The sequence below is a fragment of the Boleophthalmus pectinirostris genome, unplaced genomic scaffold (genome assembly GCF_026225935.1).
Source record: "Boleophthalmus pectinirostris isolate CB_2022bp ecotype Guang Dong unplaced genomic scaffold, ASM2622593v1 HiC_scaffold_3, whole genome shotgun sequence".
NCBI classification, from domain to species: Eukaryota; Metazoa; Chordata; class Actinopteri; order Gobiiformes; family Gobiidae; genus Boleophthalmus; species Boleophthalmus pectinirostris.
The window spans coordinates 2,703,741-2,720,237 of record NW_026571299.1 but is presented as its reverse complement, the minus strand read 5'-3'; the positions used below and the strand labels follow the sequence as shown (position 1 = coordinate 2,720,237).

Genomic DNA, 16,497 nt, shown 5'->3' with positions numbered 1-16,497 from the left:
GTGCTCCTGCTGCTGAAGCTGTGGCTGCTGCTAATGCAGTGGCTGCAGCCGCTGCTGCGGTAGATGTTGATACGCTGATCGATCTGTTGTTGTTACAGGTGCTGGAGTTGTGGGTGTTGGTGTGGGAATCAGTAATGTTCCACCGTGGAAGTGCAATTTCTGCTGCAATTGCACTGGCCTCTGCAGCTGTAGCTGCTGCTTTGCAGACTCTAACATGATGCCAGCTGTGTCTGTTTGTGTGACACCTGTTGCAGCTCTAGCTGCCAGTGCGTTGCTTGACTCATTTGTGCCACTGTTGTGTTGCTGAGATGGAAAGCTCTGTGCACGTGCCCATCTGTAGCTGGCAGAGAACTTAATATTCTACCCAAAGAATCAGCTGCCTCTGCAGACCTTTGCGCGACCTGTGTCTCTGCATCAGCTCTCCATTAATTGCTTCATCTGTCCCTGTGGTGGCTAGTTGTGCTGCTTGTGCTGCCTCTTTAGCTGCCTGTGCTAATTGTAAAAGCAATGTTTAAAACTTCATCAGTCGCATTCTTCAAAGGTGCAGGTACTTCAGAGGCTTCTAGTTTTGCAGCCTCAACTGCCAGTAAAGTTTTGTTGGCAGCTTCCAGTGCTGCTTGTGCTGCCTCATCTGGTGTTCTCTCTCCGTTTGCCACTAAGGCTGCTACCTTAGCTGCTTCCCTTGCTGCTTTCATGGCTAACTCTGCTTTGGGAGATGCTGTTGCTCCTGCAGCAGTGGAAATAGAGGCTGCTGCAGCAGCTGCAGTTGATGCTGCAGCGGCTGCAGCTGAGGCTGCTGCTGATGTTGCGGATCTTATTGTTGAGTCTTTCATAGACGGCGTGAGCCCTGATATTGTGTTGGCCAAACTGACACCTCTGTAAGCTGATTTTAAGGATTCTCTCGCTGAGGCAATTGCTTCATTCCCCAGTTGCTCTGCTTCATCTGGAGTTGCTGCTTTGATAGACGCAGCTGCCTTATCTACTGCAGTCTTCGCTTCTGGTGTTGCTTTTTCCAACCAGATCTGATGCTATTTGAAATGCGATTAAAGCATCTTTAATGTTTTTGGCAATCAACTGGTTGAACGGTTGTTTGTTGCAGTGCAGCCAACACGGCTCTGAGGGCTTCTTCTGACGCTATAGCTGAATCATTCATGGCTGCAAGCAGCTGCATTTAAACTTTCAGGAGTTATTGTAGATACATTGTTTGCTGCCTGGCTGCTTTGAGAGCTGCTTCTGTTGCATTGGCAGATGCTTCAAGAATATACTCAGTAAACGGTGCCATTGAATCTGGGAGAGCCTCTGCTGCTTGTTTTGCTGCCAAAGATGCCTCCTGTGCTTTTTGTGATGCAATTTGAGCTGCTTGTATGGCTTCCTCTGGTGGAACGGTTCCATTGAGTACTGCTTCGGCAGTTTTCGCTGCTTCTTCAGCAGCCTTGATTGCTTCTGCTGCAGCGACCTGTGCTTTGTCAGCAAGTGGTCCAGTGGAGGCTGATGCGACTGTGGCTGCTGTGGCTCCTGCAGTTGTTGCAGCACTTGATGCTACAGATGCTGCTGCTGCTGCTGCAGCTCTGGCAGCTCTTATCTCTGCAGAGGATTTTGTTGATAATATGTTTGCAGCAGACTCAATGGTTTGGTTTGTTGAATTATTGGCATCTTTAACTGAATTAATAGCTTCGTTTGACAGACGGTTTGCCTCTTCTGTTGTGTTTGCTGTTAAGGAGGCAGCTGCCTTTTCCACTGCAGTTATGGATTTGTTTGCGGATTGTGCGGCATTCTCAGCTACTGATGACACAAATCCTTCTATTTTGGGGTCAAGGGGTACAGTCATATTTTGTTGTACTGCAGATAGTAATGCTGTGAGTGATTTTTCTGCTGCGATTGCTGAAACTTTCATGGCTGCAGCCGATGCATTTAAACTTTCAGGAGTTATTGTAGATGCATTGTTTGCTGCCTGGGCTGCTTTTTGAGCTGCTTCTGTTACATTGGCAGACGCTTGAAAAATTCCCTCCTTAAAAGGTGCCATTGAATCTGGGAGAGCCTCTGCTGCTTGTTTTGCTGCCAAAGATGCCTCCTGTGCTTTTTGTGCTGCAATTTTAGCTGCTTGTATGGCTTCCTCTGGTGAAGCGGTCCCATTGAGTACTGCTTCTGCCATTCTCGCTGCCTCTTCAGCAGCCTTGATTGCTTCTTCTGCAGCGACCTGTGCTTTGTCAGCAAGTGGTCCAGTGGAGGCTGATGCGACTGTGGCTGCTGTGGCCGCCGCTGCTGCTGCAGCATTTGATGCTATGTTTGCTGCTGCTGCTGCCACAGATGCTGTTGCACTTATCTCTGCAGGGGATTTCATTGACAGTATATTTGAAGCTGATTCAAGGGTTTGATTTGTTGAATTATTGGTATCTTTAACTGAATTAATAGCTTCATTTGACAGACGGTTTGCCTCTTCTGTTGTGTTTGCTGTTAAGGAGGCAGCTGCCTTTTCCACTGCAGTTATGGATTTGTTTGCAGTTTGTGCGGCATTCTCAGCTGCTGATGACACAAATCCTTCTAAATTGGGGTCAAAGGGTGCTGTCGTATTTTGTTGTACTGCAGATAGTAATGCGGTGAAGGCTTTTTCTGTTGCAATTGCTGAATCATTCATGGCTGTAGCTGCTGCATTCAAACTTTCAGGAGTTATTGTAGATGCATTGTTTGCTGCCTGGGCTGCTTTTTGAGCTGCTTCTGTTACATTGGCAGATGCTTGAAGAATTCTTTCTCTAAATGGTGCCATTGACTCTGGGAGAGCCTCTGCTGCTTGTTTTGCTGCCAAAGATGCCTCCTGTGCTTTTTGTGCTGCAATTTTAGCTGCTTGTATGGCTTCCTCTGGTGAAGCGGTTCCATTGAGTACTGCTTCTGCCATTCTCGCTGCCTCTTCAGCAGCCTTGATTGCTTCTTCTGCAGCGACCTGTGCTTTGTCAGCAAGTGGTCCAGTGGAAGCTGATGCAACTGTGGCGGCTGTGGCCGCCGCTGCTGCTGCAGCATTTGATGCTATTTTTGCTGCTGCTGCTGCCGCCGTTGCTGTTGCACTTATCTCTGCAGGGGATTTCATTGACAGTATATTTGAAGCTGACTCAAGGGTTTGATTTGTTGAATTATTGGTATCATTAACTGAATTAATAGCTTCATTTGACAGACGGTTTGCCTCTTCTGTTGTGTTTGCTGTTAAGGAGGCAGCTGCCTTTTCCACTGCAGTTATGGATTTGTTTGCAGTTTGTGCGGCATTCTCAGCTGCTGATGACACAAATCCTTCTAAATTGGGGTCAAAGGGTGCTGTCGTATTTTGTTGTACTGCAGATAGTAATGCGGTGAAGGCTTTTTCTGTTGCAATTGCTGAATCATTCATGGCTGTAGCTGCTGCATTCAAACTTTCAGGAGTTATTGTAGATGCATTGTTTGCTGCCTGGGCTGCTTTTTGAGCTGCTTCTGTTACATTGGCAGACGCTTGAAGAATTCCCTCCTTAAAAGGTGCCATTGAATCTGGGAGAGCCTCTGCTGCTTGTTTTGCTGCCAAAGATGCCTCCTGTGCTTTTTGTGCTGCAATTTTAGCTGCTTGTATGGCTTCCTCTGGTGAAGCGGTTCCATTGAGTACTGCTTCTGCCATTCTCGCTGCCTCTTCAGCAGCCTTGATTGCTTCTTCTGCAGCGACCTGTGCTTTGTCAGCAAGTGGTCCAGTGGAGGCTGATGCGAACTGTGGCTGCTGTGGCTCCTGCTGCTGCTGCAACATTTGATGCTATTTTTGCTGCTGCTGCTGCTGCTGTTATGGCATTCCTTACCTCTGCAGGAGATTTTGTAGGTGGTGGAGTGGTTGTTATTGTAGGTGATGGTGTGGTTGTTATCGTAGGTGATGGCGTGGTAGGAAAGTATGTTATGGCTTTAAATGCATTTTCAGCTGCATTGTTTGCTGAATTAATTATGTTTTGTAACAATGTAAAAGCCTCATTTGATAATTTTTGTGCATCTTCTGTAGTGTTTGCCGTTAAAGACTCTGCTGCCTTTTCAACAGCAGTTTGCGTTGCACTGGCAGTATTTTCGGCATTCTTTGCTGCATCAACTATAAATGTTTTTAATATTGGGTCAAGTGGCGCAGTAATATTTTGTTCTAGAGCTGCTAACATAGCCTTGGCTGCTTGTTGTGATGCTATTGCTGACTCATTCATGGCTGTAGTTGCTGCTTGTAGGTTTTCATCAGTTAAAGAAAACACATTATTAGCTGCTTCAGCTGCCTTAAGGGCTGCCTTTGTTGCATTAGCAGTTGCTTCCCCAATATTTTCTGAATATTGGGTCAGTGATGCAGGGGTTGTCTGTGATGCTTGCTCTGCTGCCTGGGATGCCTCAAGTGCTTTCTCTGCTGCCAGCTGAGCTGCTTGTATTGTATCTGTTAGTGTTCCTGTTCCGTTTAGTAATGCCTGAGCCTGTCTTGCTGCCTCTTGAGCAGCTTTGAGAGCTTCCACAGATGCATTATAGGCTTGCTGAGCCAAGGTTCTGTTGGTTGTGGATGCAGCTGCTGCTGCTGCTGCCGCTGCAGCTGTTGCTGCTGCTGTTGCTGCTGTTGATGCCACACCAGTAGCTGTAGCTGCTGTTACTGCTTCACTTCTGCCCGGTACTATTACTGGTGCTTTAGTTGTAGTTGTTGTTGTAGTTGGTATAATTTTCATAGTTGTAGGAGCTGTAGTTGTAGTATTTGGAGGAGCTGTAGTTGTGGTAGTTGGAGGAGCTGTAGTTGTAGTATTTGGAGGAGCTGTAGTTGTGGTAGTTGGAGGAGCTGTAGTTGTAGTATTTGGAGGAGCTGTAGTTGTGGTAGTTGGAGGAGCTGTAGTTGTAGTATTTTGAGGAGTTGTAGTTGTGGTAGTTGTAGTTGTGGTAGTTGGAGGAGTTGCAGTTGTGGTAGTTGTAGATGTTGTAGTTTGAGGAGTTGTAGTTGTGGTAGTTGGAGGAGTTGTCGTTGTGGTAGTTGGAGGAGTTGTAGTTGTGGTAGTTGGAGGAGTTGTAGTTGTGGTAGTTGGAGGAGTTGTAGTTGTGGTAGTTGGAGGAGATGTAGTTTTAGTGTTACCAACTGGAGGTATAACTGGTAGAGATGTCGTAGTAGTTGTTGTTTTTTGAGGAGCTGTAGTTGTAGTTGTAGTTGGCGGAGTTGTAGTTGTGGTAGTTGTAGGAGTGGTAGTTGGAGGAGTTGTAGTTGTGGTAGTTGGAGGAGTTGTAGTTGTGGTAGTTGGAGGAGTTGTAGTTGTGGTAGTTGTGGAGGAGTTGTAGTTGTGGTAGTTGGAGGAGTTGTAGTTGTGGTAGTTGTAGGAGTGGTAGTTGGAGGAGTTGTAGTTGTGGTAGTTGGAGGAGTTGTAGTTGTGGTAGTTGGAGGAGTTGTAGTTGTGGTAGTTGGGGCAGTTGTAGTTGTGGTAGTTGGATGAGTGCCAGTTGGAGGAGTTGTAGTTGTGGTAGTTGGAGGAGTTGTAGTTGTGGTAGTTGGAGGAGTTGTAGTTGTGGTAGTTGTAGGAGTGTAGTTGGAGGAGTTGTAGTTGTGGTAGTTGGAGGAGTTGTAGTTGTGGTAGTTGGAGGAGTTGTAGTTGTGGTAGTTGGAGGAGTTGTAGTTGTGGTAGTTGGAGGGGATGTAGTTTTAGTGTTACCAACTGGAGGTATAACTGGTAGAGATGCCGTAGTAGTAGTAGTTGTTTTTTGAGGAGCTGTTGTTGTAGTTGTAGTTGGCGGAGGAGTCGTGGTGGTTGTTGGAGTAGTTGTAGTCGTAGTTGTTGGAGTCGTGGTAGTTGTAGTTGTTGGAGGAGTCGTGGTAGTTGTTGGAGTAGTTGTAGTTGTAGTTGGAGTTGGAGTTGTCAGAGGAGTCGTAGTAGTTGGGGTTGGAGTAGTAGTAGTTGAGGTTGGAGGCATATTACTTGGGCTTGGAGTAGTAGTTGTGGTTGGAGTCGTAGTAGTTGGGGTTGGAGTAGTAGTAGTTGGGGTTGGAGTAGTAGTAGTTGAGGTTGGAGGCATATTACTTGGGCTTGGAGTAGTAGTCGTGGTTGGAGTAGTAGTAGTTGGGGCTGGAGTAGTAGTAGTTGGGGTTGGAGTAGTTGTAGTTGGCGCAGGAGTCGTAGTAGTTGGGGTTGGAGTAGTAGTAGTTGAGGTTGGAGGCATATTACTTGGGCTTGGAGTAGTAGTTGTGGTTGGAGTCGTAGTAGTTGGGGTTGGAGTAGTAGTAGTTGGGGTTGGAGTAGTTGTAGTTGGCGCAGGAGTCGTAGTAGTTGGGGTTGGAGTAGTAGTAGTTGAGGTTGGAGGCATATTACTTGGGCTTGGAGTAGTAGTTGTGGTTGGAGTCGTAGTAGTTGGGGTTGGAGTAGTAGTAGTTGTGGTTGGAGTAGTTGTAGTTGGCGCAGGAGTCGTAGTAGTTGGGGTTGGAGTAGTAGTAGTTGAGGTTGGAGGCATATTACTTGGGCTTGGAGTAGTAGTTGTGGTTGGAGTCGTAGTAGTTGGGGTTGGAGTAGTAGTAGTTGGGGTTGGAGTAGTTGTAGTTGGCGCAGGAGTCGTAGTAGTTGGGTTGGAGTTAGTAGTTGAGGTTGGAGGCATATTACTTGTAGTAGTTGGGTTGGAGTCGTTGTAGTTGGGGTTGGAGTAGTAGTAGTTGAGGTTGGAGGCATATTACTTGGGCTTGGAGTAGTAGTTGTGGTTGGAGTCGTAGTAGTTGGGGTTGGAGTAGTAGTAGTCGTGGTTGGAGTAGTTGTAGTTGGCGCAGGAGTCGTAGTAGTTGGGGTTGGAGTAGTAGTAGTTGAGGTTGGAGGCATATTACTTGGGCTTGGAGTAGTAGTCGTGGTTGGAGTAGTTGTAGTTGTCGGAGGAGTCGTGGTAGTTGTTGGAGGAGTTGTGGTTGTAGTTGGCGGAGGAGTTGTGGTGGTAGTTGGCGGAGGAGTTGTGGTTGTAGTTGGTGGAGGAGTTGTGGTGGTAGTTGGCGGAGGAGTTGTGGTTGTAGTTGGTGAGAGGAGTTGTGGTGGTAGTTGGCGGAGGAGTTGTGGGTGTAGTTGGTGGAGGAGTTGTGGTGGTAGTTGGCGGAGGAGTTGTGGTGGTAGTTGGGAGGAGTTGTGGTTGTAGTTGGCGGAGGAGTTGTGGTTGTAGTTGGCGGAGGAGTTGTGGTGGTAGTCGGCGGAGGAGTTGTGGTTGTAGTTGGCGGAGGAGTTGTGGTTGTAGTCGGCGGAGGAGGAGTTGTGGTTGTAGTCGGCGGAGGAGTTGTGGTGGTAGTTGGCGGAGGAGTTGTGGTTGTAGTTGGTGGAGGAGTTGTGGTGGTAGTTGGCGGAGGAGTTGTGGTGGTAGTTGGCGGAGGAGTTGTGGTTGTAGTCGGCGGAGGAGTTGTGGTTGTAGTCGGCGGAGGAGTTGTGGTTGTAGTCGGCGGAGGAGTTGTGGTGGTAGTTGGCGGAGGAGTTGTGGTTGTAGTCGCGGAGGAGTTGTGGTTGTAGTCGGCGGAGGAGTTGTGGTTGTAGTCGGCGGAGGAGTTGTGGTTGTAGTTGGCGGAGGAGTTGTGGTGGTAGTTGGCGGAGGAGTTGTGGTTGTAGTTGGCGGAGGAGTTGTGGTTGTAGTCGGCGGAGGAGTTGTGGTTGTAGTTGGCGGAGGAGTTGTGGTGGTAGTTGGCGGAGGAGTTGTGGTTGTAGTTGGCGGAGGAGTTGTGGTTGTAGTCGGCGGAGGAGTTGTGGTTGTAGTTGGCGGAGGAGTTGTGGTTGTAGTCGGCGGAGGAGTTGTGGTGGTAGTTGGCGGAGGAGTTGTGGTGGTAGTTGGCGGAGGAGTTGTGGTGGTAGTTGGCGGAGGAGTTGTGGTTGTAGTTGGCGGAGGAGTTGTGGTTGTAGTTGGCGGAGTGGTAGTTGTGGATTCCAGGACATCTGTCCTTCAGCGCTCCATCCACAGGTTGGACGTTCAATGCTGTTACATGATAAAAGTGTCAGAGTCAGTGTCAAATCAACAGTGTCCCATAGAACAGAGAATAATTATAATCGTGACCACTTACCTACTGGTAGTAACACCAGGAGAAGTAACCTGATAATCATGGTGAATTATGAGTCTGTCTTTCCTTTGCAGTCTTGTCCACTTACAAACTTGAAAATAAACTGAAAAGATAAAAAAAAAAAACAGCATATGATGACATTGTTAAAATCCATTAATTCAGAGCATGAACATTTAAATAATAGTTTGTAACTGTATTTCAGTATTTTCTATATTTTCTTCTTTTTCTTTTTCATGAAGTTTTTTGATCATTATCAAATCCTTCATAACTAATGACACTGTAAGTGAAAATGAGTAAATTATTAATGCATATTTTTTTATTTATCAGGATTGACATATAGCATTGGTGATTTTGTACAGTAGAGGCAAATAAATAATTTTAATTGCATGTTGATATGTCATGATCATTATCATCTTTACGATACAGACTGTAAAACATGTGCCAGAAGATCCTTTATAACAAGGATAAAATCAAAGTCTTAAATCAAAAAGTCAAACATTAATAGAAAAAAAAATCATCAATACTAATAATAATTATTATAATATTCAAAAAAGAATAGTAGTAGTAACAGTATAGAATAATATTCTATATCTACAAGCACTAAGTGACCATGATCCAATCTTTAATTCAACCTACAATTTGTTTGACTTAATGATTAATAAAAATATGTCATTAAAAACATCATTGTTTGCAGCCATGTTCTTTTTATAGATCCATGTTTGCAGCCCTATTGTCAACATTAATTTCGTAACTTTTTTTTTTTTTTTTTTTTTTTTTTTAATGGCATCACTCTTCCTGCACAAAATACAACAATTTGTGAGCGTCTCTTTCTCCAGTGAAGTCTCATCTGAACAGCAAATATACAAAAAATAAGGGATGGGACGATTCTCAAAAAAAAAAAAAAAAAAAAAAGACTATGAACTTTTATTTTTAAATATTCTAAAACCACTTTTGGCTTTATGAATGTTTATCAAATGCTTTTGTAATTCACACCTGCCTTGCACTACTGTAATCTTTTTTTAAACTACATCTCACTTTGAATTTGTACATAACCGGTTTAGAGATGATTAAGTCTTATAACATGTTCTGTGGCAAAAATAGAAAAGGAGAGCACGTTTTTATCAGGGGGAGGAGAGCGGCTGCTGCACGGACCTCTACCTCAAACTTCCCCCTCGCTGGATCCCCCTCTGCCCGTCACGCGCCTCAGCTCCTGCCCGGCGGAGATAGAGGCCAGGGATGCGTCAGAACTTACTGCAGCTCCATTCAAACCGTAACCTCTCCACGACTTCATTCTTCAAGCATCACCTGCGTATCGCTCACAGCCACAACATTCCCCTCTCTCCGTCTCCCTCTCTTTGTCATCCGCATCTGAAAAAATGTCCTTCTTTCACCTCTGTAATATTTCTAAGCTCCGTTTCCTCTCTCGACGCTCAACTCAACTACTGTAACGCACTCCTCATCGGGATCCCTGGCAGGAGCGTCCCAAAGCTCCAGTCTGTTCAGATCAGCGCTGCCAGGGTCCGGATCAGAGAGCGTAAACACAAGCACCTCCACACCCTGCACGGACTCTCTGTTCACCTCTGCATCGAACGCAAGCAGACCCATCACTGTATCTACATCACATCACCTACATGACAGACCTGCTCACACACACACACAGCTCAGCCAGGACCGGGACACGGCTCCAGACCGAGGGGACGGGGCCTTCGAGACTGTGGCAAACGCCAAAGTCCATCTGTGACATGTTAGTGCCACATGAACCATCTCGCAGTCTAAGGAGCTCAGGGACCGACTCCTGCTGGTGCCCAGAGTCTCGACTAAACACGGGGAGTCAGAGTTTCAGATGTATGCAACTAAAACCTGGAACAGTCTCCCTGAACATGTGAGACAGACTCGACTTTGATTCCAGGCTCCAAACTGTTCTTTTTAGCTGAATACGACTGGAAGGTTTTTGATTGTCATTCCACACTCTTCTCTGTCATTTAATCTCTCTCTCTCTTCAATTTTATGATGACTTCCACAGACGGGGGATGCTTCTAAAAAAGGACTAAAATCGTTCATTTAAAAAAAAAAAAAAAAAAAAAAAAAAAAAAAAAGGATATTCCTGCTTATTAATGTTTTATGGTTGTTATTCTTTTACTGTATCCCTTTGAGAATCAGTGGGATCATTTCAGCTCTGGATTTGCCGATCTTTATTTTATTTTATTTATTTATTTATTTGAGACGGGGACAGCGCACAATTTTTGCATTAACCTTGACAGGAGAGATGCATTGTACATCAGGTTGTAGCATCAGTGCTAATTTCCACCTGTCGTCCCTGGACAGGTTCATTGATTGATTGTATTTAACTGACCTTGACTATCGACTGTTCTGGAGACCTTTAGTATGTTTTGGGTTTAATGAACAAAAGGTAAAGACGCTGTTCACTTAAAAACTACTGCTTCATGACATCACAAGGTGGAACGGACGTGCATTTTGAGCTTTGGCAAAGTAGACACACTAATGAACAAACGTGTGAATGAAACAAAACACAACTACAAGTCTGTTTTTGAGGAGGGAACAATATTCTAACACGACTTAAAGCTCACGAGAGTCCGAATTTGTTTAATATAATTGTGTAATGTATGACCTTTATAAATTCAGAGCTGTGGCTTAAATAAACTCCTGACTTATCACTCAACATAAATCAAGGCTGGAAACACTCCCGGTTTCACCCAGCCTCTCCCTCGTGATCCTGTGTGTGTGTGTGTGTGTGTGTGTGTGTGTGTGTCACGCTCCTGTCTCCGGGAACAGCCCTGCCCAGTCCCTCTCTGACTGACTCATGAGGCTCTGCGCACAGGGTCAGCTCTCCTCTCCCCCCCCCACGGCTCTCACTTCTTTCTTTAGTCAGTTATATATAAGTTGTATATAAGTTATAGAAAATAAACAGACCTTTTCTGACCATTTTTGAGTAAAACGTCTGACCTAATTAATGCTACAAACATCGCACACTTTATGTAAAGAATCAACGGTCTGTAAACTTTAAACTTAAAATTTAAAGTTCATTTCTCCACAATTATAAAATATATCAACATGAAAAAAAAAAAAAAAAAAAAAAAAACTACAGGGATGCTGACAATCTCCTCTCCTCCATCCAGGTGTGAGATTCATCCAGGCCCAGACCGTCCGCAGTCACTGATGTGTTTGTGGTTGTATGGCTGATTTCGTTGTGGGGTAAATTTGGTTTACTGATAAAATAGTCAAATAGCCGTTGCTGTTGACATGTGGATCTGAACGCAGCTGACTGTCGATTAAGTGTCTCTCATTGTATTTATATTTATATTTATATTGTGGTGGCAAAGTCACATTTGCTGATCTGAACCAAACTTCAGGAGCAAAATTAAATAAAAAAAAAATGAGGCCATGTGCCATAAACCTCTTCCATGAAACAGAATCGTCACATCCCTAAACTAAAAACTAAACATGCTTTTTTTTTTGTGTTCTGGTTATTCCATTTGAATGAGAAAACCGCATAAAATATTTAAATCCAGCAAAAAGCAACTTGTACTCACTGTGATAACGAAGGAATCCTCAACCTGCTGCCCTCTCTGCTAGTCCAGTTGTGTGTTCTGAGTCTTGAGTTTTGTGTTTATATAGATGCTTTGTTCTTGAATGACACACGTCACATATCAACTAACGTAATGATTAATTATCAGTTATCATCGCGATTATTCACCCGGTGTCTCCTCCCTGGTGAGAAGTACATGCGATGATAATGGTGATTGGAACTTTCATGATGTCAAACTTGTTAAGTTACATTTTAGGCAGACAGGAGATTGTAATTGGGAAGAGTACAAGCTGCATTGTTGGTTAATCTGCGCCCTTTATTATTTACCTCATTGTGAACGCGGTATGATTCACTTCGCTGGAGGGCTACAGTATCACAGGACGGCGTCTTTCACATCAGCCACGCGATAAAACAACCGAGATGCAAAGGATGAAAGGAGGTCGCCCTTTTGACCCAGTTTTAGATCCGGAGGCACACTGAGCTTTAACTGGCCTGGAGAGAAACAGGAGTCGCAACATTAACAGCTGATACGTAACATAATTGTATAACGACAGGTCAAAAGTGTCAGAACACCCTAATTTCTCGCAATTCAAGTCGTGCGAGTCCAACGAACAGCTGGAAATGATACAAAAGTAAGAACTGAACAGACAGAATTAAAAGAAAAGATACAAAACACCAGTCCAAGCTCTGCCATACATGTTTTATATGTTTTCTACTTGTTTGCGGTGTTTTTTTTTTGTGTATGTGTAAACAAAATATAATCTGTAATCTATGGGAGCTGCCTTGTGTCAACCCTAACCCTTTTATTCTCTTTTCTTTTCTTCTGATGAATGATTTGCTGCTTGTTTTAGAACATGTCACTGCAGATGACAACCACGTACATATCTGATACTAACAGTGTCACCGTGAGCGCTATTTTACACAATGAGATCTTGTAAAAACGCACACTACCGGTCAAAAGTTTTATAACGCCCTAATTTTTTCCAGTTATGTATTGCAGTTCAAGTCGTGTAAGTCCAACGAAGAGGTTGAAATGGTACAAAAGTAAGAACTGAACAGACGGAGGTTAAGAAAATAAAATAAAAATTACAAAAAAAAGTCCAAGCTCTGCCAAAATAACCTCCAGAAAAAAAGAACAAAATGGTAAAGCTTGAAAACGTGGAGTGTCCAGCAGCGCAGTGTCCAGACTTAAACCCCATCGAGCTGGTTTGGGATGAACTGGACAGAAGAGTGAAGCAACATTTATGGGAACTTCTGCAACAGATTTGGGAAGAACTTTCTGAACGATATTTGATTTCTGTTGTAAAAAGAACGAGCCACGACTGTGTTCAGCTGTTCTATCTGGACACTTTCATCAATCAAAAGTTTAAAATATGTTTTGGTCGACAGTAAACAGTAAAAAACTAGAAAAAGTGTGGTGTTGTGCAGGATTTATTTAATGTTTTTAAAAGTTTTTTTGCAATTGGCAGTGTTTTTAGAGAACAGTGTTTTTAGACACCTCTGTTCTTGTGTCCAGGTGTCAAAGAGTTTCCCTGGAGACATTAACTCCGGGACGGGACCGAGGCAGGGAAAGTGTAAAAGAGGAATGTGAGGGCATTTAATAATTAATGAGTTAATGGGTTTAAAAATAGATTTGGTGTTGGGTTTATCTGTGTATTTGTATTAATTGACTTTTGACGTTTAATGCAGGTTAATCTTAAAGTTACCACACCTTGTAATTATAGTGCAGCTGCTGATAATTCTGAAGACTGGCTCTCTACTGTTACATCAAAGGTGTAATTTGAGGCCTCAAACGGACGCATCACGTCAGCGGCAGTTCTACACAGGATTTCCCCAATGTTTTTGTTTTAGTCTGTCAGCTCTGAGCAGTTTATTACGATCTTTACTCGTCGTAGATCAGGGGGTCTAGAACCTTTTTCCTCCAGCGAGCTCCTTTACAAAGCTCCTCATTTTAGCGGCCGCAAAAATTGAGACGATTATAAGAAAGAGGGTGAGCCTTTGGGTTCGGTTAGACGCCAGTGAAACATAAACCACTGTGCGTTTATTAGTGCAGAAAAGTTGGGCTTCAGAATTGTACATTTGCAATAGTAATAGGCCTGTAATTAACCAAATTTTTGTTATTTAAAAAAAAAATATATATATTATATATATTTATTGAATTTACTTATTACTTTATTCTTATTCTTCAGATTTTTTTAAATATTTTATTTTATTAGTATTATTTATTTATTTATTTTCCACTGGAGACAATGGAGGAGGGTAATGGGAAGGGGGGTTGGGGAATAAAAAAAATCTCAAATTACATTACTACTAATTGTTTTTCTCTGAGACATCTGCTTTATGTGCATTAAAAAAAAAAAAAAAAAAAAAAAAAAAGTGTTATTCATCAACACAACAATGATATATTGCCAGCTCCAAGATCTGGCTTATACCAATTTAATGTATCAACAGCCACTGTGTCCCAAATTTGGATTAAGCTCGTTCATGTTCTTCAAGCGAGATTAGAATTCCTAATGATAGTCCACGCATTTGTGTCCTCAAAACTGGACTGTTTACCTGTCTTTTTTTTAATTATTATTATAAAGGACAACAGAATATAACATAAAAAAAAAAAAATACAATAATCAACATTTAACAAATTCCAATAATCAACATAAAACAAAACACAGAAACATAAAGCAACACCCACAACAAACACAAAACAACAACAAAAAAGCCCCCATTTCCCCCCGACCACACACACCGACACAATTTGTCTAAATTAAAGAAAAGTAATATGCTCGTGCAACATAAACACACCACTACAGCCAATTCATAATTGAAATATTCCTTTTCTCTCTCTTTCTTCCTCTTTTTTTTTTTCTCCCATTTTTAATTAAATTTTTTTAGTCCCTATACTTATGTCCCTGTGTTTGCCTGTCTGAGCAAGAAGGAACTTAACAGATGGATGCAGATTGTCCAAAATTTCTGACCCGCACCAGCAGGAAAGTGCATATCACTCCCATCTTAAAATCCTTACATTGGCTCCCTGTTCTTTTTCGTGTCCAGTTTAAGATCCTGGTTCTGACCTTTAGGGGCCTACATGACCCGGCTCCTGCTTACATCACAGATCCGGCCCGTAGCCTGAGGTCCGCCTGCCAAAACTTACTAATGGTTCCTCTGACAAGTTTTAACAGGGCAGCCACGGGGTCTTAAAAGTCTTAAAAAGGTCTTAAATTTCATGTTCCTAAATTAAGACCTTAAAAAGTCTCAAATGATGTTGTCCAAGTCTTATTTTTTTCACAAAGATCTTAAATTTCATCAGCCTGTTTTGTGTAAACTCAGCCGGGCTGCAGTGCGATGTTACACGGAGGGAGGGAAAAAAAACAACAACAACAACGTGAAATCGTATAACGTGAATGAATGTCTAATTTGGAGTATCCACAAACAATACTTTGATTTCTGACGCCAGCGGCAATGAGTAAATGATCAAGACAGCGGAGGAAGACGCTGGATGGGGAAGTGTCGGTTTAATCCGCTGTGGCTCTTCGATTCTAGATGTAGTACCGGGATTTGGTTGGTCATTATTAGAATTGGATATGGGGTTTTTCGCCTGCATAATGGGTGCGAGGTTGGTCTTAATTTTCATTTCAGTGGTCTTGAAAATGTCTTTAAAAAGTCTTGGAATGAAGAGATCATGTAGATGACTTTAAAAAGCAACTATAACCATTTCTTTTTGACCAAGCGCTCCCGCCTCCTCAGGTTTAGAGCTGCTGATTTGATTTTATTATGAAAGTATCTTCTGCTGTTTTTATCTTTTGTTTGTGAAGCACTTGTCTATGAAAAGTGCTATATAAATAAACTTGACTTACTTACTTACTTAATAGACTGGTAAGAGCGAAAAAGACAACAATCAGCCAAGCCTTTGTCATTCAGAAAGGCCTTTGGACTTGGAAGTTACAGTAATATTAGACTGTATTAATTGAAAAGCAGACGCATCCTTTGGCAAGAGCACAAAGCTGATCTATTTATATTTTAGCATCACAATACAATCGCATTTGTTACTGGCATTGGTGCTTCGGGTTATGTAACTTATCATTCAGGTGCTTGAGGAGGGAGGAACAGTGACAAACAAACAACAGAGGAGTGTGGCATCTTGAACAAACTGTTACCAGGAAGATACTGCACTTTACCGTGAAAGACAGTGACGTCAAGCAAACAAGGAAACTCGCAAGTGTTTGTATTCGTGTAGAAAGGGTAACTGGCTTAGTTGAGAAAATATCACATGGCCGTCAAATCAGCTGACGGATCACTGGTGTTGGTTGATAAAACGCTGAGATCTGCTGTGCACTATCCAAACTCTGACAGTGTGGCGTAGTGTGAGGGTCATGACATGCCCAATTTGTAAAAAAAAACATTAAATAATAATAATAAGTTGTCTTTGTTGTTGTTCCCCTGTTACTTTTTATGTTCAGAGTTGTTTTGTTAGTAGATAATCCATTTTAATCATAGACTGCATATATAAATGGATAAGTAGACTAATAAGATGTCATCTATTATGGACACTTGTAATTTGGCACAAAGTTGAAGACAACTAGAAGAATGTTGTACAGATTACATGTAGTTAACATAATCCATTAAATTACTTAAAGTGAGTAACGTAATCTGAATACTTTAGATTACTTGATATTGCCATGTTTTTTTTTACATGAATGTAGCAACCACATCCTGCAAATTTTTGTTTGTTCTCTTCAGATTGTCTGTTGAGCCCAAGTCTCCATGAACAGGCATTTATTTGTGTAGAGTAGAAAAGACTAAGATATGTTAACATAAGATGTTTTGTTTGCTAAAAGACAATAAAGCCCAGTCTTTCCTTAAACATATTAAACATTTTATTGATAGAGAAATGCTTTCTACAACGGTCCCAGACCATTGTGGTGAAGACGGAGCTGAGTCGAAAGGCGTA

At 42.7% G+C, this 16,497-nt stretch overlaps 1 protein-coding gene across 1 annotated transcript; it reads right to left on the bottom strand.

Annotated features, from left to right (window-relative positions):
• Nucleotides 1-1,186: 1,186 nt before the first annotated feature.
• LOC129410943 (plectin-like) lies at nt 1,187-3,757 on the bottom strand. The gene has a single exon (XM_055160061.1). The coding sequence runs from the start codon at nt 3,755-3,757 to the stop codon at nt 1,187-1,189; it is 2,571 nt and encodes an 856-aa protein (XP_055016036.1).
• Nucleotides 3,758-16,497: the final 12,740 nt, after the last annotated feature.

Coding starts and splice junctions, on each gene's coding strand:
- LOC129410943 (XM_055160061.1), bottom strand. CDS start 3,757: ATGTTGCAGCAGCAGCAGGAGCCACAGCAGCCACAGTTCGCATCAGCC.